Source organism: Annulohypoxylon maeteangense, assembly GCF_022496945.1.
Source record: "Annulohypoxylon maeteangense strain CBS 123835 unplaced genomic scaffold GGS22scaffold_13, whole genome shotgun sequence".
NCBI classification, from domain to species: domain Eukaryota; kingdom Fungi; phylum Ascomycota; class Sordariomycetes; order Xylariales; family Hypoxylaceae; genus Annulohypoxylon; species Annulohypoxylon maeteangense.
Window position 1 is genome coordinate 575088 of NW_025953260.1, and position 23131 is coordinate 598218.

Sequence of the window (23131 nt, forward strand, 5' to 3'; positions counted from 1 at the left end):
ATATTATACACAGTAACACAGGCTATTATTCGATTTAAATATTAACCTAAGAGCATATCTGTCATTATCGCTTATGAGATGACAATTATGTTTATGCTAGTTTATGTCATAGAATAGGTACATTAAAATACTAACTAGGTACATACTAGGTATCGAGGTACCTGCTGCCCCAGTGCTCCATTAATACTCCTCGCTCCTTGCTTCTTCCTTCCCATTCTGCATTCTACTCTGCAGCTCTGTACCAATCCGAATGACAAAACGATAACATCTGCAGTGGATCTCACCGAGCTTCGGCGGCCAATCGTAATGGCCAAGTGTAGCTAGAAGCCCTGCCAGATTATTTTTAGGTTACCTTTTAGGTTCGCTCCGAACTCCGGGCATTTCTGTTTCGTACCAGACCCGCGGCACCGCGGTACCTTCAAATTGAAAGACTGTCATCCTCTCTGCCTCTAATCTCACATCACCCTGAACTTGTCCGAGCAGCATCAGATTGGGTTTTGGATCGTATGAGGTGCATACATACTCCTGAGAAGCTTCGTCCAACCTCCAACCCCAACCTCCAAGACATAATGGACCCCTATGCATTAGACTCTTCATAAATCATCGTACCTAATTCATAAATTTATATAAATATCACCACAGCCCCTTTAACAACTCAACAACCCCATCTACCCCTTGCGGCCAGCTGCCAGCAAGTCATCCAAGCCCACTACGACCCATAGCTATGCTTCAAGAAGATATCCGCCCTCGCACGGTTTATGACAGGAGCCGCATTACGCTTAGATATCTTTCTGAGCCTCTCCGCGCCCGTCTCGTAGCAAGCCGGGACTCCCGTCTGCGAAAAGGGACAGCCGTCTCTAATCATCATCGCCAACCCCTTGGCGCACAGGAGCACGTTAGGCATTCCGTGTCCGTTAAATCCGGCGCAGATGTACAGCCCCGGCTTCGAGGACACGGGACCGATGTGCGGCGTGTCGTCTGCAGAATACTGCGCGATGCCATTAGTTCAAGTCTTCGAATCCTAAAGTTCCTAAGTAGTCTTGGATCATGGATATGAAGCAAAGCAACATCCGCATAAAAAAGGAGATAAAAAACACTCACCCCCATAATCCCCGTCCACACCCTATCCAACTCCACCGTGTTCCCTTCCCACCCAGCCAGCGCCTTGCCGGGCCAGATAGGAAAATACGGCACCGCAGGTTCGATCAGCGTCGAGTCGTCATAATTCCTATGCCATAAATTCTTGCGGTCCTCAAACATAGTCTTCGCGCCGCCAATAACCAAGCTCCCATCGGGTCTCGCGCCATAATAGCAATCAACCGAAGCCGGGCTCCTAATCTCCACGGCGCAAGACCCGAGCTTAACATCCACCGGCGTCTTCGGCACAACCCTACACACCGTCCCGCGCGCAGGATAGATAGCGTCGTCATACTCGGGCAACAAACCGCTCGTATACGCATTCGTCGCAAACACCACCTTCCTCGCCTTAATAACTCCCCTCGACGTCGAAAGCGTCCAGTATCCCTCCCCATCCGGCGTGTTAGAAACCTCGTAAACAGGCGTATGCGTCTGTAAATTAACGCCCCGTCTCACAGCTCCAGCCAGAATATGCATGACCAGTTTATACGGCCAGAGCGTATGCGCAGGGTACGTGAACGCGATCTTCGCATCCTTAACACCAGTAACTCTCTCCGCGTCCTCAGGCCCATAGCACGTAACCCCCTTCAAGGTAGGACAATCCAACCTCACCATAACATCCCACAATTTCTTAATCTTCGCCGCTTCGGCCTGGTCAACAAACGTGTCCGCCGTAGTCACCTGCTGTAGATCACACGCGATATTCTCCTCCGCCACGAGAGCAGCCACGGCTTTCTCGTTCGCGACCTCGAATACGGCGACGGAGTTCGCGGTCTTGAGACCTTGCTCTTGCATCCGCGCCGCGAGGCTTACGAACAGGTCCGGGCGGAGATGGCCGCCTGTAATACCTAATATTTAGCTACGAGTGTAGTGTCACCCCCTAACGATTAACTCACCATTCCTACCCGTAGCCCCAGAGCAAGCCTCCCGCGCCTCCAAGATCGTAATACTCGGTTTCCCCGAGGGCGAGTCCTCGAGTAAATAGCGGGCCAAAGCCGCGCCCGCGAACCCGGCCCCGATGATAACAATGTCCTGTTTCTGCGGGAGCTCCGCCGTGCTACGGTGCGAGTCGAGTTCGTGTAGCTCCGTCCGCCAGTACGGGATAGTAGCGTCCGGGACGGGGTAGGGTCTAGCCATTTTTGGTCGAAGGTATGAAGTGATTAATTAGTGTCGGAATTAAGGTCTTACCTTTGTCTCATATACCAGGAATTCAGGCAATTGCTCTCTCGCTTGCTTGTCTGTTTGTTTTGATCCAATTCATACCTACATGCCATCCCGTTATTCTAACCCGGGAGCCTTGTTTATATGTATACGATGTCGTGTGATAGAATAGGCAGTACTCCGACCCCAGGAACGGCGCTCGATTGGAGAAAATGAGTCACTTCCTGACATCCCAACCACCGTCGTCAGCGGGTGCGCGGTAGAACCGTGTAGTTAGTATAGCCCAGATATCCATCCCCATTTCCGACGGCTCCGCTACGGGCTACCCTACAAGGCGGCGTATGCGGTCCCGTACGCGAACTGCCTAGGTAGGACACAATCGCCAGTATTCACAATACAAAAGTGTATAGTGTTCGTCAGCGATAGTATAGTCCTAAACCCATTCCGAACCGTGCTGATAAACAGCGACGCGAATCTCATATACAAATCTGCAGCCTAGCCGGGTAACACATGCAATTTCCAGATCTATACTCCCCCCTTTCACCAACCACAAGCCTTCGAATATGACTGCCTATTGTGACAAGCGTGTACTCGGTGACTTATAGTATAGCACCAATCTGCCTACCCCAACCCAAACGCCAATATTCCCGACCGCCTGTTCAGCCCTATACCACGCGCCATCCCAAAATCGAAACTCGCATATGTGACGTTGCAGCAGACAGCGGTTCGAATGGAGCCTCAATTACATCACCCGCATCCGATGACGCGGCGCACGTAGAAGCTTGCATCTACCTTCTAGAAACAATCGCAGCCTAGCATGACGTGCCTGGGATATAGACGGGGAATGAATTGCATTAGTCAGATCGCGAATCAACGATTTATTCGGCGTGCCTATGTGCAGAGTATGGAAGCTATTCTTTCCATACTAGTCTCCTTCCTTAAACACGTACATCCTATAGTTATGCCATAACACCGTGCTCAATGCCGTCGCAAACTTACGACTCCCAAAGGTATCCCGCAACGCCATTTCAAATGCAATCACCAACTCCCTCCCTCTCCTCACACACTCACAAAATCCAATCTCAAGTCCTCTGCCTCTTACTCCCCCCCTCCCTCCCCCCATTCCCATTCCCAAACCCCCTCCCCCTCTTCCGTTCAATCTCCTCCCTCATAATCCTCTCCGCCTCACTCATCTTCTTCGGCTGCTCAAACACCGCCTTTTTCGACGCGCCCGCCAGCGCGTTCTTCTTCGCGGCCGCGAACACGTTCTTCGCTTGCGGTTTCGCTGTCATTTTCAGGGATATAGGCGCTGCGGCCGGTTTCTCTGCTGTGGTAGTTTGAGGTGGCTGTTGGGATGTGGAATCCGAGTCTTTGGTTTCGTCGGTTGGGGAGTTTGATGGTTCGGGGGTCGATGTGGGTTTATCCAGCGAAGCGGCGGGCGCGGGTTGAGAAGTAGGTTTCGCGCCGAAGGAAAGCTTGATTTTCTCCCCTTCCTGCCTCTTCAGCCCTCCGCTTTCTTCCGCTTTGTCGTTGTCGTTCTCGTTATCATCGTCGATGGGTTGACCAGCCGCTTTCCTCGCGCGACGGATCTGCTCCCTGATCATCATCTGTTCGCGTTCCTCGTCGCCCTTATCCTGCATCTCCTTCCTTCGCACCGCCTCTTTCCGTCGCAGAGCCTCGGGGGAGTCGTCGATCCAGGCGACTTGGATTCCCTTGTCTGTCTCTTCGACTTTGCAGATACCCTCTCTTCCTAGGTGTTTGGCGAAGTCGGTAAGCGAATGCCATTTGGTCGCGTTCATATGGATGTGCTCCTTATTCGCAACTAGTATCCTGTTAGCATCTCCTAACCCTACACAATCTATTCTGATCCCTACTCACTGTAGTTCTGATAGAAGTGGTTGATGAGAACCCCCTTCTCTCCATGGGACGTTCGCAGCAGTTGTAGAAAGTCCTTCTTAAACTCGGTGCTGAATTGCTCGATGTACTTTTTCGGGTCCTCGCCAACGAGCAACATTTTCCTCGTATGAGACTCGCTCTGTGTGTGCATCTTGAACGCATTGGCATCGCGACATTGCTTCTCGCATATTTGGCAGTACCAGCGAAGTCGCTGCAGTCCCTTCGACTTGAGCTTATTGCTCACGAACTTGGTTGATCCGACCTCTGCTTTCGGCATCTTGACGTTGTCGTTCGGATATTCGAGATTTAATAATTGTAGTTCAAGTTATTAAAGAGTGCAGCGATCCTACTAGGTACGTTCTTAAGTTGGGGGCAAATCGACAAGTTGGTGATAGTTTGCGACAGTGAAGAGAGATGGAAATAATGTGGCGGTAGGCTTGGTCAATCATCAATGTAAATAGCTTATCGATAAGCCCACCCTTGTCGCAACCAATCTTAGCTACATCAGTTGCTGCCAGCTGAGAGCAGCTGACTCATGCGAGATTCCTTCCTTTAGAAAATCAACGAATCAACACCCATATTCAAGCATCACACCTGCCCAGGTAGGTAAATACCTGGTACCTACTAGGTAGCCTTATCGCATCATTATTCGGGGGGCAGGGGCGTTATCATAAATCCCCTTTCATGGCTGAGTGAAGATCGACTCGATGATAGATGGCTTCCTCAACTCAAATTTACTCAACTAAACATTAGTAAAAAGAGTCGTCGAATTGCCTCTATTTGGAGACATTCACATTACGACTTCGTAACTCACTATCTTCCGTACCAAAGACACTTTCAATATATTTCATTCTCATAAAATCGCGCAAAAGAAGAGCAAATCATAGTTTCAAGCCATGACTTCGGAATCATATACCTAGCAGAGGGCCAAATCGTATACGCATTGTATCCCAGCTCACAAGCCTATATAACGAAATCTATCGAGCCTCTTGTTTTCAAACACCCCCCATCCAGCTCTGGTTCCATTTGATAGGCTCACTAATACATCAAGGCCGTATCGAGATATATACACTAACCATCTGCTAGACTGTCGCCAGCACATCGCAAGAGGTGTAATTGATCCTATGCAGGTATATCGCATCACTAATCCAGGAAGGTGAATAGATTCGTGTGTAATATATTCATAGCCCGAGTAGCTTCCCTCGCATCGATGACACACGATATATTGATCTCGCTCGCACCTAGTACACCAGTTAGCAAAGAGCCTCTTTTTTAGGACTAAATCACGAAATCACATACCCTGGGATATCATCTCAATGTTAACGTTATGTTCTCCCAGCGTGGAGAACATACGGCCGGCAATACCAATCATATTCTTCATTTCCGCACCCACCAAGCTGAGAATCGCCATATCCAGCAATATGCTCACGTCACCGCATTCTTCCAGTTCTGTCTTGGCTTTTTCGAAGTGGCGAACGGACGGACTGCTAGAGTGGATAGCCATGGATACGTGGACCTCACTCGTGGAGATTAAGTCGACCGATATCCTATGGCTGTTGAGGATCGAGAACACCTTGGCAAAGAATCCATGAGAAATGGAACGCTTGTTTGAGTGGACGTTGATGACGGTGATGTTGTTCTTGATGGTCACGGCGGTAGGTCTCTTAACGTGTTTTTGTAACGAGGTTTCGGACGGTCGAGATCTCTTGATCTGTTGTGTGGGGGAATGTACTGGGTCTGGAACCACAATAGTACCATTGCCGCGAGGATTATTCACATTCTTGATGCGAATAGGTATTGGAGGATCGGCCTTGATGACCTGATCCATGGTCAGGTGATGGATGACTTCGGAGCCATAGAAGGTAAGTTCTGCTGCTTCAGATGGCGTGATAGAAGCCAATAACCTCGCTGTGGGGACTTTGGTGGGATCTGCTGTGAAAATACCATCCACCTCCTTCCATATCTGCAGTTCTTGAGCTTTGAGTCCTACCGCAACCAATGCCGCGCATAAGTCGGTGTATCCTCGACCTATGTCTCCGTCCATCAAGCTACCTGGGACATTGCCGAAGAAGCCTGTGACGACAGGTACCCTATCATTACAGGCTTGTATCCTTTTTCGGAAGATGGCTGCTGCATCTTTGTAGAAGGCCGGAGTTAATCGGTCGGAGCTGTCATAATGCATAACATCGGACATATCCACATATTCTGCATCGACATTCTAAGATTTTCGTTAGCTATTAGCTGGGTAAGTGAAAGTCGTCTCCGCGAATTACAAACCCTGTCTTTTAACAAATAGGCCATGAATCTACAACTCAGCTTCTCGCCGAAGCTGACAACCCGGTCCTTGGATCTAGCGTTGACCTCTAGGTTAAATCGTTTGGCGGCGATGATGTAGTCTATCAATTCCTGACAATCATCTTTGATGTCTGAGGCGAGAGCTCTTTGTAAGTCAGGGTTCTTTAGGAAAGCCTGTACTGCCAAGATATGTTCATTGCAGATGTCTTGGACAACAAGCTTGGCTGCGTCGACGAACTCAGTCTGTGTAATATCATTGCTGGTAGCTGCTGATATGGCGCGCAAGTGCTTGTATACCTCTAATAAGCTACATGAATTTATCACGTTAGATCAATTGGGAGTAGATACCGATATAGGGGGTTTAGTGACTCACCGACTTGTGGTGCCGGATACTTTCTTGCCAGAGCTTCTCGCAGAGCAGACGACAGCGATCTTATTCGACTTCAAGCTTGCCCTTATCACCAGGAGTTAGTACAACGCTGAAGGGAAGCCCAATGGCATCTTCATACCGAATAATGTCTTCTGCGATCTGTACCCAAATCGGGTGAGGTCAGTCATACAAGATCGATGAATAAAGGGTTGGTGAGAGACAAACCGAATCTGGAAATTTCCCGACGCTTGTACCTCCGAACTTTTGCACAATCCAGCCCTCACTGCTGGTGTTTCCTTGGAGTATGGCGTCCATTGCCATGAGACGCGAATGAGCAAACGCCTTGCTCCTGAATGTTGAGACCCCTCTAGTACGACGTCACAGTCGATAAAAAAAATCCTGGTAACGGTGGGGCAGTTTTAACGTAAACTAGTAGATTCTATCGTCTGGAAGTAAACAAATTGGACGGTGCAGAACAATGGAAAGACGCCAGGTGAAAAATAAACGAATAGGTAATAATTCTAAGTATATGAAGCTTCACGGTAAATTCTTTCTATTCTTGGAGTGTTGAAATGACAAGTGAATAGGTTGGCGTTCATTCGTCAGCGAGTGCCCCGAATCGGAGGTTCCGTACCTTGGTATGGTAACGATTGAGAAAAAAAAAATCCACCATACTGGATGCATAGCCTATGCGCATTCAGTGATGGAAATTTTCGAACAAAGATTTCGCACGGTACCAACAAGTAAAATAGCAGTTGTTTAAACTCCACGTGACAGTGTAAAGACAGTACTTTCCATCGTATATAAAAGTGGATAAAAATTTAGTAGCGGCTCTTTAGGGATGCGCAAGGTTGCTTTAAGCCTTTAACCACGATGAACTAACAAGCTAGCGAACTAGCATGTGAATATCATCCGTTCTTATATCTGTCAAGATGCCCCTATATGAGATGGTCCAGTCATAACTCGCCTTTTCTTTCCAGAATATCAATATGAAGATAATTACAAAAAAATAAATCAACAGGAACTTATAGTAAATCGTTGTTTATTCAGTAGCCAAACACAGTAGCTTAAGTGAACTACATGTACACGAAACTATGGTTGACTGTGCAAAACAGGCCATGAGGTAGAGGGAAAAGTAACACAATCCTCACCTATCTCAAAGGTAGGATAGGAGAGCCCTGGGGGAATCTTTGCTGTATCAGCACCCAACTCCACATACCAAATTTCTCCAATACAATGGCCTCAAAACGATCAAACTCCAGCCCTCACACCCTTTTCCTCGTCCAATATGCATTCACCTGTCCATCCATGCCGAGATTATACTGCTCAAACAGGCCGTCCGAGATCTCCTATCCGATCTATTGATCATATTAATCGTGCATCACGTTATCATTAGCCCCTCATTTGCTTTGGCCGTTCCCCGAGCCAAGCGATCAAATCTCCCGTCCGAAACGCCGCTTATTATTAGTATATGGGTATTTTGTGAATACTGGGAAAGTGGATGGTCGCTTTATGGTCCGTCTCGTACACTGAATCGAGAGAGGGTGGTCGATTATAAGGCCTGCTCGGGACCAGGGGACGGTTGTCCATGGCTATCGGCATGCGGGAATTCGAACTTTCCTATAGGGAAGTCTTCTTCGGGAGTCCTGATCCCAATTCCACTATCGTCAGGATTTGCGGACTCGTGCAGAGAGTCTTGACCATTGACATCAAACTGCTGAGGAAACGGCGCATGATCCGGCTGAGGATGTGTAGAGTGAGACATGTTGAAATTGTCACCGTTGCTTATACCTGAACCTCGTTGATTTGCACTATTATGGTAAGCGGGTTGTTTGGCGATGTCAGATACGGGCGACGCTGAGTTCTTCGACGTAATAAAGCCACCATACTCTGCAAGAAAGGCAATCATCTCATCAAGCCAGCACTTGGTGACCCACCAGGCTCCGAAGCTACTACCTTGAGCCATGGTAAGATCACGCATGACCTCTGTGCCAACACGTTGAACGCACCAAACAATGTCAGCCGCAGTAGCATACGGGAACCGGCTGGGGAGCGAATGAAGGAAGTTGGCCCATCGATCCAATACACCCTTGTCAGTCGACTTGGCAGGTCCTGATCCTTGTTGGCCCTGACCCTTGTTCTGTGCTACGACATCACCGTAAAGAGTGAGACACTCTACCTCCCATTGAACATTGACCGGATCGATTAAATCTCGAATTTCTTCGAGTAGTAGCTTCACGAGATCGTCCATGGCTCTTGTGGGCACACATTCTGCAACCTTGCGGAGTCTAACCATTGTTATCCAGTCAGTGTACATTAGGTCGCGGTTATCGGAATTCGCGAGCATGCTTGCAGCAGCATGCGCAGTCAGGTTAACTCTCAGAGCTCGATCGATCAGAGCAGCAAAGATGGTCGCAGGCGCCTCCTTGGCTTGAAGCACGTGGATTGGCTGTCCTTGATAGGCATTGCGAATATGCGAGACTAACCGCTCAGAGATACTTCTCAGAGCATCGAGGACTTGTTTGGGAATTACTTGCAGCGTGAGGAGAGAGATGATTTGTATCATGCGCTGGTACAGCATGAAATCACACTCCTCGATCCACGGTGCGATGCTAGGGTCGGAAAATAGCTTCTGTACGGGCATTGTAAGAGTTCCTTGAAAAGATGTGTACAAGTGAAAGAAGGTCTTGTCTCTACAATAACGCATACACTCAATTAGGGAGGTGCAGTGCGATCGGTACAATGCTGTGAGAGACTGAGCTGCGTCCGGGTCTGTTCCTGGCGGCAGGAAGCTATCGATCTTAGGTAGCGTGATGGATCCAACAGAAGGTTCGTCAGCGGGTGATATGAATGCTAAGCGAAGCTTTGTCTTAGAATTAGCAGTGTGTAATTGATCAAGCCCAGTCACATCCGGTTGATGATATAGGCTGTGAGATGTGGAGCGTCCAGCTAAAGTGAGTCTGCTTGCCTGGCCCTGGCCATCGGTATGGTGGGCAGCTGTAGGGGATGGAAGAGCTAATTGCGCAGAGTTCGGTGCTGGAGACTGAGACTGAGCAGAATTGAAAGACTGCGCGAGCAGGGCGGGGTCGGGGAAATTCAGTTGGGGTCGAACTGTCGGTGATCCAAGTTCAGGTTGGCTATCAACTAATGAGAAGTTGACATAGTGGTACTTGGATTCTCCTCGAACACCAAGTCTGCGTGTCTTCAGTCCTGGGAACAGAACACGAACCAACTTGCCGAAGCTAGCAGGATTCAAGATTGTTATTCTCTCCGTCCCACACCGAGTGGCATAATGAGCATAGACTCGGCCTCTGGGCACAGAGCCTTTACCCTTCGTACAGACTTGACTGATCCTATAGACACAGCAAGTTAGTATCATACCGTTGACATCAACTATCCATAACCAAATCTAGCATAACTTACCATAACATGGCAAAGATCTGTCGTGCACGCTCTGAGTTGGGGCCACGCTCATTGCCATGCAGCTCCATGGCAACATCTCCGAGGGTGCGGTGTTTGTTAGCTTGAAAGAGCTGGCGCATTTCAAGTTCATTGTTGGCACTTGATCGGCTAGAGCCGGCTCGAGTACCAGTATTGCCAGCATGGAGCACAGCCGCACCATCCGCTTCATCGCCCTCGTCGCGATCCATCATTTGACTATCTCCATCGGTGAAGCTTGCGTTCGCGCCAAACGTGTCAGCAGCTACAGCGTTTTGTAGACTTTGTTGTTGGGGATACGTCATGGTAGATCCCATGGTCGAGTGTAAGGTCGGATTTCCCTGAAAGGATTGTGCCTGCATTTGAGATGCAGGTCTAAGAATCATGTCTCCGGCCGACATCTGCTGTACGGTGGAGTTTTCGGCAGACTGGCCAGGGTTGGTCGCAATCCATTGCTCGGAATATGTAGTGTGATGGCCTAGATGAGACTGAGTGTCGAGATTGGGTTGTGTCGAAATACTGTGGATAGATGCGGTCGATGCCCTAGATTGGGTCCTACGGCGTTGATGGAGCGCCATTGCGGTGACCTCCAAACCTTGATCTATAGTGGCGATTAGGATGGAAAAGGAACAAACTCAAAAAATAAAAATAAAATAAAATAAAATAACATTGAAATTAGTAAATCACGATGAACTAGTCCAAGGATTTACGATTATATCACACCAGATACATCTAAGAGTATTTGTGAAAGGATAGGATGGTATACCTGTTTCCATTATTGAGGGTAATAGCCTTGTTTACCCCCGAAGATGTGGTGTGCGACCACAGATAAACAAGCGAATGAGTGCCAATCAGCGAAGGAAAAGCGTGCGCGACTGGCAGACGAAATAGAGAATGCGGAAAATAGATACAGTAAGAAGTATGCTCTCAATTAGCGCATGCATTGAAAGTGGGCGCTTGACTCTGCATGTGCCGATGAACGAAAGCGTTAAGGCGGTTGAGGTTTTGTGAGATTGAAATTGAGAGACCAAACAACAAGAAAGTTCTCGTCGGGGCAACCGTGGATCTGCTTACAGGTTGGATGGTTGGAAGCGGGAAAAATGGACCGGGCGGAATTTTGTTAACTAAGGTTTGGTCGAGGGTAGCGGGTGTGGCTGGTTACTTTGTTATTCCCTCCACCTAACCCCAATCTGGCTGATCTGAGTGGCTAGAGTCGCGCTACCGAGGACCAGAATGAAAACATAGAGTCACGTGATAATTACTGAGCGGGCAAAATAAATGTGACGCATTTGATTAGGTATTCCGTACTATACGGCGGGACATACTATATTTTCTTGCCTTGGTCCAACATGAAACTTACGGTTTTTGTTCAAGTAGATATATACATGATTTCATTACTATTGTGCATACTATATTCAAGTACTTGATACCAACACATCTTCCATTAAATGTCGATATACTGAAATATATGAATGTTCCATTTTACCTGCATATATATTTGTACCTACGTGTACCAGGTGTACCCAGTCCGTACAAAAATGATCTACACATCCACGGAAGCAGGGAAGTGAACTTCGCTGATGTTCCTCTAGGTATAAATTTTATACCACGGCAGGACGGATAGCCTTCAACGTTATCTTTTTCTTTGTAGCTCCATAATCGTTAGCTTTCAACTTCAACAAAAACATACCGGTCTTAATGGTCAGCGGTAATTTCATGCATTGTACTTCGGAATATTTATTATTGGTATGAGACACCACATATGTAGATACCACTAATGTATGTAGTCGAGGAATAGTTCGAAGTATATTTATATGTATACCAGCATATACATATACATATACATGTACATTATGTATATAATTGGTCGGTGTAACACATAGGCACCGAAGGATTCCTCCAATGAATAATGGATGAACTCATACCTAGGTAGTCGTGGCTCGCCTTCCGCCTTCCGTCATTCCTACTACCCACTACGTAGCTTGGATTTAACTCCCCCTTCCCACAATCCGATTTCCGATTTCTCATTGCTAATCCGCTAATCTTGCTCTTTAAAAATCCTTAACTCCTCAGCTTCGAGAAGCTTCACCTTGTTACCGTGTTTGATACTTACCTAGATTATTATCTGGTTAATCTGGTTAATCCGGTTATATTTTTGGTCCTTGATATCAAACATTGCGCGAATACTCAAATACGCAAATAACTTCTCCCATCCTGCATACCAAGCAACAATACCAGGCACTTGGGACTCTTCTCCCAATCTCGCAGTCTCGTAAAGTCCGGCCGACTCCGATCCACTACCCAGTATGTGCTTAGGTGGTCGTTCAAGTTCCATTCCTACGTGTACATATTAAGCAAGGTGGCTTTTTACTAACCCTAAATACTACCACAGCTTACTTCGCTTTGACATCAGCAGCTTCGTTCCCCCGCCTCTGCGCAACCATAACCGTCTTTGTCGTCATCTCGAGAAAATAAAAATTCAATCCGCATCCCCTTTCCAGCTCTTCCAGCTCCATCCGTCATCTAGTCTAGCAATAGTCAGCAGCCAAGATGTCTGCCCAGGATCGTGTCCAGCACTATGTTGCCCAGCTCGATCGCGAGGTATGCTGCACCATACAGAGTCCCCCAGCCTTCCGGTTGATTTCCACTTCGGATATGTCGCATGCTCCCGAAGGCTGAAGACTAATGAGAAACATATAGCTTTCTAAATACCCTGCCCTCAACAACATCGAGAAGCAGACCTCAGTGCCCAAGGTGTATGCCGTCATTGGTGTAGCTACGCTCTACTTCTTCTTTATCGTCTTCAACCTTGGTGGTCAACTCTTGACCAACTTCGCCGGCTTTGTGGTCCCTGGCTACTACTCCCTAGCCGCTTTATTCAGTCCTGGGAAGTCAGACGATACTCAATGGTTGACGGTATGTTTACACCACCAGCCTTACCTAGATACATTCCATAACTAACTATTATTAGTACTGGGTCGTCTTCGCCTTCTTCACGTAAGCAAGCTATCGCCGGGCTTTCCACCTTGGTACCATGTCACTAATTATATGTCGCAGCGTTCTTGAGAGCGCCTTAAGCGTTGTCTACTGGTTCCCCTTTTACTACACCTTCAAGTTCATCTTCCTGCTCTGGCTCTCGCTGCCCGTGTTCAAGTACGTGGTCAATCTCTCTCTTTGTTTTTTATCACAAGCTGACGATAGTGTAGCGGCTCTCAATTCATCTTCCGATCTTTCCTACAGCCAGCGCTTGGACGATACTTCAACGAATCTGGTTCAACTGCTGCTGGCCTGCGCGCCAAGGCCGACTCTTTTGGCAAGGACCAGTAAACTACTAGGTAGTCTATCTGATCTACCTGATGAGGTCGCCGCTACGAGCATGGAGAATCAAAGGAGCAACTCGCACATGTTCTAGCAAACAGATATTATTTAACTGAGAGGACTATGGCATTCGTTAGCAAGAGTTCATGGTCGGGGTATACGCGACGCCCTTATGAGGAACGACAGAATTATCCACGGATAGTAACGAGGTGGTTGGAAAAGGACTTGTTTGCTATTGCGGTGGAATGTATTAACTCCTTTCCATCGGAGAAATTGTTTCCCTAGGCAACTATAGAATTTATCGAGTTTGTGCGTATAGAGGTTGGTTATGAATTATAAGGATGGTGCTCTTCATATTGCTTTGACTTGTGAATGGACTCTTGTCGCACTTCCATGATTAAGCATGTATTTCAAGCATGTCGAAGTCTCAAATACCTACTCTGTGCCTACTCGTGCTCATCGTGTCCCATTACTCAACTAACCAATTAGATTACCTTGATAAATAGACTCTATCACATTCCAAAAAGCCTATCTAGTAGGCAGGTAGATAGGTATTCGTAACTTAAAGAACCACAATGTCCTTTTTCAGTTGCTTATGAACATAGCACATGAGTTGATGGTCTACTGAAGGTGCTATTAACTTGTGTTAGCTAAATCCTTGCCATATCCTCCTAACATCGAGATATTTATCGCCTCAAGATTCAGTCCTGCCAGTTTTCCACAAGTTCAACCATGATGCAAGCCACCATTATGATAGACGATACATCTTGTTGGCTGAACACCATCGGGTTACCAGGCTCAATAGTCATCAGATGCACGAAAATGAAATGTGATAAAGAAAGCGTCGCAAGCTTACCTACAGAACTGTGTAACTCTGGCGCAGCCCACGCTTGTGGCAAGCCTTGAAAAGGGAAAAGGATACTCCATACTCCTTTCGGTGTAATATGATTGATCCTGGATGTCCGGACTTGCTTCAGGTCATCACCGCATCATGGTAGCCATCAATTAAGGGCCCTCGTGATGATGGTTTTAAGCAAGGGATTCAAAGAATTTACTCTCGACACACGCATCGGAGTCGCCAGCAGCGTGGAGTAAGAAACATGGCAGGCTGGCGATGATTTGAGTTGGTGGTCTTTACTGTTAAGATAAAAAAAAAGAAGAAAGAAGGAAGAAAAATTCTTAGCTCTAATTTTAAGTGCGGAATAATGACGTTCGAAAATTTTTGGAACGGTTTTCACCGCCCCGCTCGACCGAGCAGCGAGTAAGGTACAGCCCATACCTAGCACCTGGCACTGGCAGACTGGCAGCTAGGGTCCTATTATCCACCTGGACAAGTAGTGGAAGGAAGTCACACAAACAGGGCTATCATGCACTAGCTCTTCGCAGCTTCCGCAGCGTACAGTTACAAGTTACAACTAAAAGTTGCACAAGTTAGCGCTCTTTAGGTCTTTCTTGGCTCCTCCACCAATGAAAAACGCCACACATAACAACCTTAGCTTCTTGCAGTCGGGTAGTCGCCAGGCGCATTGATGAAAACATTTCGAACTGTAACTTTAAGTGTGTGTGGTGTGACTTTCCCAATTCTTCCGTCTCGACTAAAATCCTCCAGAATTAAAACTTCCTCTCCATGATCAACGAAATAAAGAAGCTCTCCGAATATTAATATTAACATTAACGAATCTCAACATCTTCTCACCCACAACTACCTCAACATTACCAAGAAAATATTCATCCGTACAAACTAATTACGAAGAAGAAAAAAATCATATATCCCCTGTCAATACTCTACATATCGTCACTACGTCTACATACGATAATTCAAAAGAACCAGTTCTTCTTACACGGACACCCCATTCGCACGTAGTATATTATCGAGGCAGTCAAAGAAGTAGTTTAGGAATAGGTGATAGGTGCTTTGATAAAATTTAAATTGAAAGGGGAGTATTGGTGGCACTGGGGAGTTTCGACATACTCGTCCTGATCACACCAACCTACATACATATTAGGAACCCAACATGGATAGACAGGAATCGATATGGACTCGCCGTAACAAGTAAGTCTGATGCTCGTCATTGATCGACTTCTGTCTTAGAAACTAACCTCTTTCAATTCTATAGTGTTAGCAATCTTTCGCTATCTACACCCAGTCAGCCCGATAATAATTCCACCACCCCGCGAGACTTTTCCAGTCTAGCTCGCAGAAATGGCAGCAGCTCCTCCCACGGCCGCTCGAACCCTTTCACCGCGACGACTCCCGGCGGCACCCTGACTTCCCCGACTAGTGCCGGAGGAGCCAATTTTGGACTCGGATCCGGCGCATTCGCATCGTTTGGCTCGGCAAAAACCCCTAAGGCACAAGGAAATCCCTTCGAGCAAGCTATGGGTGCCGTTGGCGCTAAGACCCCCTCCGCCGAGAAGTCCGCAAAGGAAGCTATGCGAGCTACCTCTCTAGGCAAACCGTCGATGGGTTCTATCGCTGAGATGGGTGCCCAGCAAGGTTCCATCCCGTCGATTCACCCCCTCCGCGACACCTGGGTTTTCTGGTATCGACCACCCATTACCAAGGCCAATGGTTACATCGAATATGACAAGACTTTACACGCCATGATGACGGTGAAAACCGCTGAGGAATTTTGGCAGGCATATTCCCATTTAAAACGTCCGTCGGCGCTTCCTACGGTCTCAGATTACCATCTCTTCAAGCAGGGTATTCGTCCGATATGGGAAGATGATGAGAACAAGCTGGGTGGCAAGTGGATATTGCGACTAAAGAAAGGCATCGCGGATCGCTATTACGAGGATCTCCTTATGGCTTGCATAGGAGATCAATTTGGCGATGAGGCCGACGAAGTCTGCGGCGTTGTGCTTAGTATGCGCAACGGAGAAGATGTCCTTAGCATCTGGACTCGCAGCACCGGGCAGAAGGTCCTCAAGATTCGGTATGTGTCTTCATAAGTTATGTCTAATGTTTCTTTAGCTTACAAAAAAAAAACTAGCGAGACGATGCGTCGCGTGCTTAGCTGCCCGTCCGAAACCCGTATCGAATTTAAGAGCCACGACGCTAGCATGCAACAACGTTCTGCCATTGACGAGATGCGCCGCGAGAAGGCGGCGCAGAATCACCACGGAGAGAAACGAACCCACAACAATAACAAAGCGCGACAGTCGCAAGATGAGCAGCGATCATAGTGAGGTCATTGCAAGACTTGCTTGGTGACAGCTTGAGCTTTGAATAGCCGCGTTATGCGATAAGACGAGTTTAACTCACCAAATAAATAACATGGATTTTTACACATATTTATCCGGTGAGGGAGGTCCCGATGGTCCCGATGGAAATTCGTGGTGATACGTCGGGCAGAAAGCGTTCTGATTGATACAGGCAGACTTGTGGGTTATACTGATAGGGGGTTTTATCCTTTCCCTCGGTGACGGTGACGCGCTATTTGCTCAAAACCCTTTTTATCGGGTACAGCTCCTTCTCCCGAGCAGAGCTAGATCTAGGAGCGTTTGACTACCTACTAGTACCTAGGTCAGTCAAGCACCCCGAGGCCGTCCTTGCGGAATTTACGCTGTGTGTACATTAGGTATGGTGGAGGATCATAACTAATGGGTTCTTGAAAAGCTGGAGCTGGGCATCATCATCTGAAAAAAGGCATCTATGAATCCTTATACTATTATTGCTACTACTGCTATCTGCTGTTATCACTGCTACTATTACTACTGGTACTTTTTTATTACCTGGGTACCTACCTACGTTAGGTAGGATGGACCTATCTACTTGCGATGTAGGTGGGTTGGCATAAGGCCGCTTAAATGGATCTACGCGTTGCTGTATTTGTATAGCTAGCTAGCTGTGTGTATCAATATGAAAATATCGAATCATGGTTGCGGTTTGTGGAGTGGTGAGGGGGGGTGAGTGAGATTGCTGGTAAGGGTTTAAGGGGTAAGTGATATGTCGGCTTGAGTGATTCGGGGATATATGTGAAATCACTTAATTAATTTTCTGAGTAGATGTGGTTAGGGGAATTAAGAATATATCTTGGTCTGATCGTAGAATATTTCACTGGGAATAATACAATAATCCAGGGGGCGATTTTTTTTCGATTGAAAATCTTTAGACTTAAGATACATATCTAGTGGATGTTATTCACTATGATTTTTAGGGGAATATTACGGATGTATTGGAGAATCCATTATAATTATTTAGGGGGAATATTCATATCTAGCCATCTTTGATATCTTGATACAATCCCAGAAAGCATAGCATAGGTAGGTATCGTTAAACACTCATGAAAATACCCATTGAAACATCGACAGCACAATTCTGCCTATTCATCTATACTCCCTCCTCTCCGTATGATATATGTAACTAATGTATTTCCCCTATTTAAGAGGAGGCTTTGAATCATCTAGCAAGAGAAAAAATAGTTACAAGCTACCCACCCAGTTATGACATTCAAAGATAGGGGGCAAAGGACATCTCCTCATTTACTCCAAGGTGATTATTTCACTACCTGCCTCTCTAGGTAGGTAAGTAGTTAGGATTCGTATTCGAAATATTCGCCGTGGGGGAATCTCTCCCCGCATGTATGAGCGATACGTAATACCTACAACGTTAAATCCATGGAGAATATGGATGGTTACCTACAAGAAACCTATCTACTGCAGGTCTACATGGGAAACCTAACACTATCTTCAGTTCTCGTCCATCTCTCCAGGTACATATTCTTACATATAACCCCTAGCCTCCAAGAGGTCTTATGTAGGCACTATGTATGGCATACGAGTAGTGTTTTACGAAATATCATAAACACAACCTCTATAAAAGGAGAATATTAATTTTACCTCTTATATCACTTTACATAAACACAATCATGCAGCACAAAACACATCACAAAAACACAAGTAGAAGCGATTTCATGCAATTCATTACATTCACTTTTCACGAGGCCATACCGGAACACCAATATACCGCGCCTCCAAGCAACCAAGCAGGGGGGAGATCCCTCTCTCCTTCCAGACCATCCCAAACCATATGGGAGTTCCACGATCGGATAAAAAACGCACTAGTACATTTGATTCTTACAGAGCCCGAGCCCGGAGCAAGCAGAACTCGGCCATCACCTCTTCGTCTTCCTCCCCTTCCAATCCTACGCACGGCGGTAGTATTCAGCAGCTGTTTCCTGCAGCAGCTCACGCGTACTTATAAGCAAAGGGGTTCATATCACCCCATCCAATTCTCTTCACTGGTATCGCGACGCCATTTCATTGAATGCTTCCTAGTATAGTCCTTGAATAGAAACAGGGACTTCACGACACGGGTTCCGGTAATAGCGCCCAGACCTTGACCGTCTTCTTCGCCCCCGGAACACTAATCCGGTGAGCGATTTTGTCCAACGTCGTCTTGACCTGGGCCTTAGTGCAGGATGTGAACTTCTTGGCCAACATCTCTACGATCGTACCCTTGGTGAATTCGCGTAGTTCCTCGCTGGTGATAGCTTGCTTAAACTCCTCCATGAGCTCATTCGGTACCAAGTCCTTCGTGTCCACAGCTCGCGCGTTGCGGCTGGTGGCAGATGTAGAGGTAAGCTTGGGGAAGGCGTCTGCTGGCGCATTGGGAGGAGGCATCGAGGTTGGCACGGTGAGGGTATCTGCTATAGCACGAGCTTTCTTCTTTCCCTGGCTTGAGGGCCAGTATTCGGTAGAGAAGGGGTCGATTGATGTGTGTCCCTCTATATATTATGTTAGTACGATGTATTGAAATTTTTGTCTAGTCAGACTTACCAATCAAAAACTCCATTCGGTATTGGTTCATAGATGGCAGAGGATTACGTCCGTTCTCATCCTCATAACATATACCTGTGCTTACGGGCTCTGTCTCACCGAGGAACGTGGGACGGACAGTGGTAGGATGGTCTTCGGAGTCATCTAAGAAATCTTCCATTTCTCCATCACCATCGTTGCTTTCCTCATCGTCCTCGTCATCATCTAGATCTTCACCGTCTTCATCTTCTACCCATTCGGCTTCGGAATCGTAGTCGTAATTCAGCGGGAGTACTCTTCCGGTGGGTCTACGAGACAATTGGCGAAGCTCCTTTCGTGACATGGGTGTTGTGGCTGTTCCGAAGTAAGGTGGTCGAACATCTTCGTAAAAGGAGAGACGCTTCATTGTAATAGTGTCGAGCTGGCTTTGCGCGCTGGTCGTAAGTTTCTCGATCTGGGACTCTGTTTTCTCCGCCGTCATACCGAACGGAACCTTGGCAGGATCACCGTGAAGTCCTTCCATAATCTTCCTCACATTCGGTGGTATCTTGCCACGTCGTTGAATGAATGCTAAATTGAAGGTCTCTGAGGGATTGAATGGCTTGGGATTGAATTCGCCACGTTCACCGCGGACGTACTCGTCTAGAATTCCCGATTTAACGGCTTGGGCCTCCTCGTCCATCTCAAAAGGTCGTGGAGCTAGCTTCACATCATCTTTGACAAAGAAAGGCTTGAATGTTCGTTCGTATGCTGACACCTCTTGTTTCGGTTCTGTTTGAGACGTAGTAGGGTTCGCATTAGGTCCCGAGGGCTTCGCAGTCTGATCAGCAGACATCGTGGCTGGCGATGTAGTAGTAGTAGGTTTTCGTATGATGAAGCCAGCCAGCATGCTCTTTTGCTTCTCCTGCTTTTGTCGCGCCTTGGCTTCTTGCTCTTCCTTCTTGCGTTTCTCCTCGGCCCTTTTCGCCTCTTTCTCTTCTCTCTCGCGTTTCTTAGCCTCGTACTCGGCTTTTTTAGCAAGCCTTGCCGCTTCCTTCTCTTCCTTTTCTGCAGCCTTAGCTGCTTTGGTGGCTTCCTCGGCGGCCTTTTTCTTCGCCTTCTCAGCGGCTTCGGCGTCTCTTTTCTGCTGTTTCTGAGTGGCCTCTTCTTCCTTTTTCTGTCGCTTCTCTGCGCGCTCCTTCTCCTTCTCGGCTGCTGTGAGTTTCCGTTTTGCTGGTTGGGTGTTGATGGTAGTAGAATTCGGTGTTGGAAGGGTAGGGAATGGTTGTGTTGACTGCGTGGTGGAAATTTTATTTGCAGATGGTGACCACATTGGAGTTTTATTTGGTGATGGTGAGTCTCCTACAGGTGGTGTAGAACCGGGATCGGTCAAGTCCACAGGACTACTGGCTGGTGTGGAATCCATCGTTATATCTGGTATAGGTAGCTCTATTATATCGGCGTCAGCAGCTCGGCGATAAAATCAACTTATACGAATTGACGAGAAACCTACGTGGGTGGTGAGTGACGACTAGGGTAGGCAATGCGATGGACTTCTCCTCCCCTAGATTTTCTATATTGGACGGCTCGCTAATTGCGTTCTCAATGGAACCTTCAATGAATTCCTCGTGTGTTCTCTTTCGTGAGGCAGATTCTTGAATATTTGGGGATACTGGGAATAAAGGCATTGGGATAGTTGATCGAGCGTCGATTCCTAAATAGCATCAGACGCAGTTGTTCACGAAAACGAGGCAATCGAGGGATGAATTGGTTAGGCGAAGTGGAGAATTATAGATAATTATAATTGAAGAGGATGGAGAAATTGTGAACATAAGAAGATCACGTGTGGATACGGCTGAAGAAAGAGATCGTGCATGAAGTGACAAAAACGACGATAGTGAGAAATGTCGCAGATATCTCGCAAGTGAATGAATTGAACGCTTTCTAGAGGCAAATCGTCATGGTCTGGTCGTTAAGACTGGTAAAGTGGTAAAGTGGTAGAACTGTTTAGGATTAGTCGGTGGGTACAAACGCGTCCATACGCGATGACTGGGGATGGCTGAGGAAGTCGCGTCAGTACCGACCAAAGTGAATTTCCAGAATTGGACTAGCGCGGGATGTTTTGCTGGAAGGAACGCTACATAGGTATGCACAGACCATCTTTAACGTGGAGTGTGGGGGCAATTCTGCCACTCTGATTGGATCTACCGCCTTGGTGAGTTTCTGGAGAACTTATAAATATCCGTCCAGTCTCCCATCTTTTCCATCTCTTCTTCCTTTCTTCTTCATACTTACCTTGTTCCGCTAACCTTGGCTCAAGCATCAGGGTTAGCAAGGGGAGAGACCTGCATTGCACAGCGCGGAGTCGACCCTCTTCTATTATCCCTCGTGGATCGTAGGGAGCGCAATTTTTGATCTCCAATCTTTTTCGTTGTGAACGACGCCTTGAGTGTCGTCATGAGGAAGACATGAGCCTGTCCATAAATGCGTATTATACATGGAATAGATGTTAATGAAGGCCTATTTAATCGCACAACCGCCATAATTGTTCCATGAACCTATAAGTAATTAAGAAAACTTTATAATATAGCTTGATATTCGTATTATTTGGGTCGTAGATGCGCATCTCGAAAGCATTCCCAGATTCTAAGGTCGTGTTCCAATCTAGCTCTTATCGATAACGGGACACAACTTCAGGTAACAACAGCCGTCACCAAATCACCGGACCGTTTCCATCTGTCAAATTGATTTTTGTATCCGAATTTTCGGCTTCCAAGAAATTTCACCAAATAGCGACGAAAAGCGCAACAAGCGACAACGACCACCCCACGATCACGAAGAATCCCAATTGCGACATATCCGCGGCGGAGGTGCGATTAACAGCGAATAATCGCCCAGGGGAATTCGGGAGGGAGAAACGAGAGGAGAAGAATGAAGCTATACTAAACCGACCTCACATATAAACCTCGCTCTCCTTCCGAAATGCGGTCTCTCGCTCTAGCAGCTCTCCCGCGAGCCCGCGGCTGCAAAGCTGCGACAAAAGCAGCCTCAACTTTACAATCACTCGCAACAAGAAGGTTCGTCATCACCGTCGGCGCCCTCCTCCCCCACCTATCTACCTAGGTATATAGCACCAGCTAACCCCTCCCACAGAACCTTCACCTCCCTCCCCACCCTCCGTCCAACGCCCCTCACCCCCAACACCAGCATATTCCGGTCCTCCAGCCTCCCACAAAGCTCCTTATACCCCCCCACACCCACCCCGAGCAGCAACAGCAGCGCAGTCCTCGACCTAGTCCCCAAAACCGCAATAACCACGCACCCCTCACTCGCCCACTGCGCGGCACAAATGCGGTTCGGACCCCGCGCGGGCAACCTAGCGCGCACGAGCCGGCTGAAGCGCAAGAGGAAACACGGGTTCCTGAGCCGCTTGCGCACGCGGAACGGCCGCAAGACGCTGCAGCGGAGGAAGGCGAAGGGGAGGCTTTTCTTGTCGAATTAGACTTGGCCCGCTTATCTACGTACTCGATGCTTACTCGAATACTCTGGGTTGGGATGGGATTTGGGGTGGGAGATGAGAATCTCTTGAAAGAAAGGAATTCGGCAATGTGGATGTGATGGGGCTATGGGATGAGCAGGTTGGTTGGTTGGTTGGGCGTATGTGCCATATCTCGAGTGGTGAGCGGATGAAGGTGTGTACTATATACTACACATAGAACTGTATATTTCAAAATCACCTATGAATGAAAAGGTCTCATATCAACCGTCGTAAAA

The 23131-nt window shown here is 47.4% G+C and overlaps 8 protein-coding genes across 8 annotated transcripts; 3 read left to right on the forward strand and 5 right to left on the reverse strand.

Moving 5' to 3' along the window:
* Positions 1-449: 449 nt before the first annotated feature.
* On the reverse strand, positions 450-2724 carry GGS22DRAFT_168069 (FAD dependent oxidoreductase). The gene is made up of 3 exons (XM_047962083.1): positions 2034-2724; positions 1102-1976; positions 450-988 (listed from the first exon to the last, which is right to left on the reverse strand). The coding sequence occupies exons 1-3, from the start codon at positions 2272-2274 to the stop codon at positions 710-712; spliced, it is 1395 nt and encodes a 464-aa protein (XP_047817017.1). The 5' UTR covers positions 2275-2724; the 3' UTR covers positions 450-709.
* A 656-nt stretch (positions 2725-3380) lies between these two features.
* On the reverse strand, positions 3381-4589 carry GGS22DRAFT_195392 (domain of Kin17 curved DNA-binding protein-domain-containing protein; the record flags this gene model as incomplete). The annotated part of the gene is made up of 2 exons (XM_047965659.1): positions 4177-4589; positions 3381-4120 (listed from the first exon to the last, which is right to left on the reverse strand). The coding sequence occupies exons 1-2, from the start codon at positions 4469-4471 to the stop codon at positions 3381-3383; spliced, it is 1035 nt and encodes a 344-aa protein (XP_047817018.1). The 5' UTR covers positions 4472-4589.
* Positions 4590-4982: 393 nt separating this feature from the next.
* GGS22DRAFT_168075 (aspartate kinase) lies at positions 4983-7574 on the reverse strand. The gene is made up of 6 exons (XM_047962084.1): positions 7085-7574; positions 6999-7018; positions 6863-6943; positions 6472-6796; positions 5494-6412; positions 4983-5435 (listed from the first exon to the last, which is right to left on the reverse strand). Exons 1-6 carry the CDS (start codon positions 7178-7180, stop codon positions 5338-5340), a joined length of 1539 nt encoding a protein of 512 aa, XP_047817019.1. The 5' UTR covers positions 7181-7574; the 3' UTR covers positions 4983-5337.
* A 116-nt stretch (positions 7575-7690) lies between these two features.
* On the reverse strand, positions 7691-11323 carry GGS22DRAFT_168076 (uncharacterized protein). The gene is made up of 3 exons (XM_047962085.1): positions 11064-11323; positions 10283-10898; positions 7691-10212 (listed from the first exon to the last, which is right to left on the reverse strand). The coding sequence occupies exons 1-3, from the start codon at positions 11071-11073 to the stop codon at positions 8412-8414; spliced, it is 2427 nt and encodes an 808-aa protein (XP_047817020.1). The 5' UTR covers positions 11074-11323; the 3' UTR covers positions 7691-8411.
* A 906-nt stretch (positions 11324-12229) lies between these two features.
* Positions 12230-14111, forward strand: GGS22DRAFT_168078 (TB2/DP1, HVA22 family-domain-containing protein). The gene is made up of 6 exons (XM_047962086.1): positions 12230-12601; positions 12690-12898; positions 12998-13213; positions 13269-13294; positions 13355-13450; positions 13504-14111. The coding sequence occupies exons 2-6, from the start codon at positions 12848-12850 to the stop codon at positions 13622-13624; spliced, it is 510 nt and encodes a 169-aa protein (XP_047817021.1). The 5' UTR covers positions 12230-12601; positions 12690-12847; the 3' UTR covers positions 13625-14111.
* A 1071-nt stretch (positions 14112-15182) lies between these two features.
* GGS22DRAFT_168080 (translation initiation factor eIF4e) lies at positions 15183-17348 on the forward strand. Its single transcript, XM_047962087.1, has 4 exons — positions 15183-15668; positions 15733-16554; positions 16612-16920; positions 16995-17348. The coding sequence occupies exons 1-3, from the start codon at positions 15631-15633 to the stop codon at positions 16802-16804; spliced, it is 1053 nt and encodes a 350-aa protein (XP_047817022.1). The 5' UTR covers positions 15183-15630; the 3' UTR covers positions 16805-16920; positions 16995-17348.
* A 1181-nt stretch (positions 17349-18529) lies between these two features.
* Positions 18530-21320, reverse strand: GGS22DRAFT_195396 (uncharacterized protein). Its single transcript, XM_047965660.1, has 3 exons — positions 20871-21320; positions 19400-20806; positions 18530-19347 (listed from the first exon to the last, which is right to left on the reverse strand). Exons 1-3 carry the CDS (start codon positions 21043-21045, stop codon positions 18926-18928), a joined length of 2004 nt encoding a protein of 667 aa, XP_047817023.1. The 5' UTR covers positions 21046-21320; the 3' UTR covers positions 18530-18925.
* A 734-nt stretch (positions 21321-22054) lies between these two features.
* Positions 22055-23120, forward strand: GGS22DRAFT_168084 (uncharacterized protein). The gene is made up of 2 exons (XM_047962088.1): positions 22055-22434; positions 22511-23120. Exons 1-2 carry the CDS (start codon positions 22340-22342, stop codon positions 22857-22859), a joined length of 444 nt encoding a protein of 147 aa, XP_047817024.1. The 5' UTR covers positions 22055-22339; the 3' UTR covers positions 22860-23120.
* The last annotated feature ends 11 nt before the right edge of the window (positions 23121-23131 follow it).

Bases quoted from the DNA above. Each gene is read 5' to 3' on its own strand.
- GGS22DRAFT_168069 (XM_047962083.1), bottom strand. From the start codon at position 2,274: ATGGCTAGACCCTACCCCGTCCCGGACGCTACTATCCCGTACTGGCGG. The intron at 1,977-2,033 runs GTGAGTTAATCG...TAGGTATTACAG, and splicing joins TGGGGCTACGGGTAGGAATG to GCGGCCATCTCCGCCCGGAC. The intron at 989-1,101 runs GTGAGTGTTTTT...GGCATCGCGCAG, and splicing joins TGTGGACGGGGATTATGGGG to TATTCTGCAGACGACACGCC.
- GGS22DRAFT_168075 (XM_047962084.1), bottom strand. From the start codon at position 7,180: ATGGCAATGGACGCCATACTCCAAGGAAACACCAGCAGTGAGGGCTGG. The intron at 6,413-6,471 runs GTTTGTAATTCG...CGAAAATCTTAG, and splicing joins CCTATTTGTTAAAAGACAGG to AATGTCGATGCAGAATATGT. The intron at 5,436-5,493 runs GTATGTGATTTC...CTGGTGTACTAG, and splicing joins CATTGAGATGATATCCCAGG to GTGCGAGCGAGATCAATATA.
- GGS22DRAFT_168076 (XM_047962085.1), bottom strand. The intron at 10,213-10,282 runs GTAAGTTATGCT...CTGTGTCTATAG, and splicing joins CAGATCTTTGCCATGTTATG to GATCAGTCAAGTCTGTACGA.
- GGS22DRAFT_168078 (XM_047962086.1), top strand. From the start codon at position 12,848: ATGTCTGCCCAGGATCGTGTCCAGCACTATGTTGCCCAGCTCGATCGC. The intron at 13,214-13,268 runs GTATGTTTACAC...AACTATTATTAG, and splicing joins ACGATACTCAATGGTTGACG to TACTGGGTCGTCTTCGCCTT. The intron at 13,451-13,503 runs GTACGTGGTCAA...ACGATAGTGTAG, and splicing joins CTCTCGCTGCCCGTGTTCAA to CGGCTCTCAATTCATCTTCC.
- GGS22DRAFT_168080 (XM_047962087.1), top strand. From the start codon at position 15,631: ATGGATAGACAGGAATCGATATGGACTCGCCGTAACAA. The intron at 15,669-15,732 runs GTAAGTCTGATG...TCAATTCTATAG, and splicing joins ATATGGACTCGCCGTAACAA to TGTTAGCAATCTTTCGCTAT. The intron at 16,555-16,611 runs GTATGTGTCTTC...AAAAAAAACTAG, and splicing joins CAGAAGGTCCTCAAGATTCG to CGAGACGATGCGTCGCGTGC.
- GGS22DRAFT_195396 (XM_047965660.1), bottom strand. From the start codon at position 21,045: ATGCCTTTATTCCCAGTATCCCCAAATATTCAAGAATCTGCCTCACGA. The intron at 20,807-20,870 runs GTAGGTTTCTCG...CCGATATAATAG, and splicing joins AGTCGTCACTCACCACCCAC to AGCTACCTATACCAGATATA. The intron at 19,348-19,399 runs GTAAGTCTGACT...CATAATATATAG, and splicing joins CCGAATGGAGTTTTTGATTG to AGGGACACACATCAATCGAC.
- GGS22DRAFT_168084 (XM_047962088.1), top strand. From the start codon at position 22,340: ATGCGGTCTCTCGCTCTAGCAGCTCTCCCGCGAGCCCGCGGCTGCAAA. The intron at 22,435-22,510 runs GTTCGTCATCAC...CCCCTCCCACAG, and splicing joins CAATCACTCGCAACAAGAAG to AACCTTCACCTCCCTCCCCA.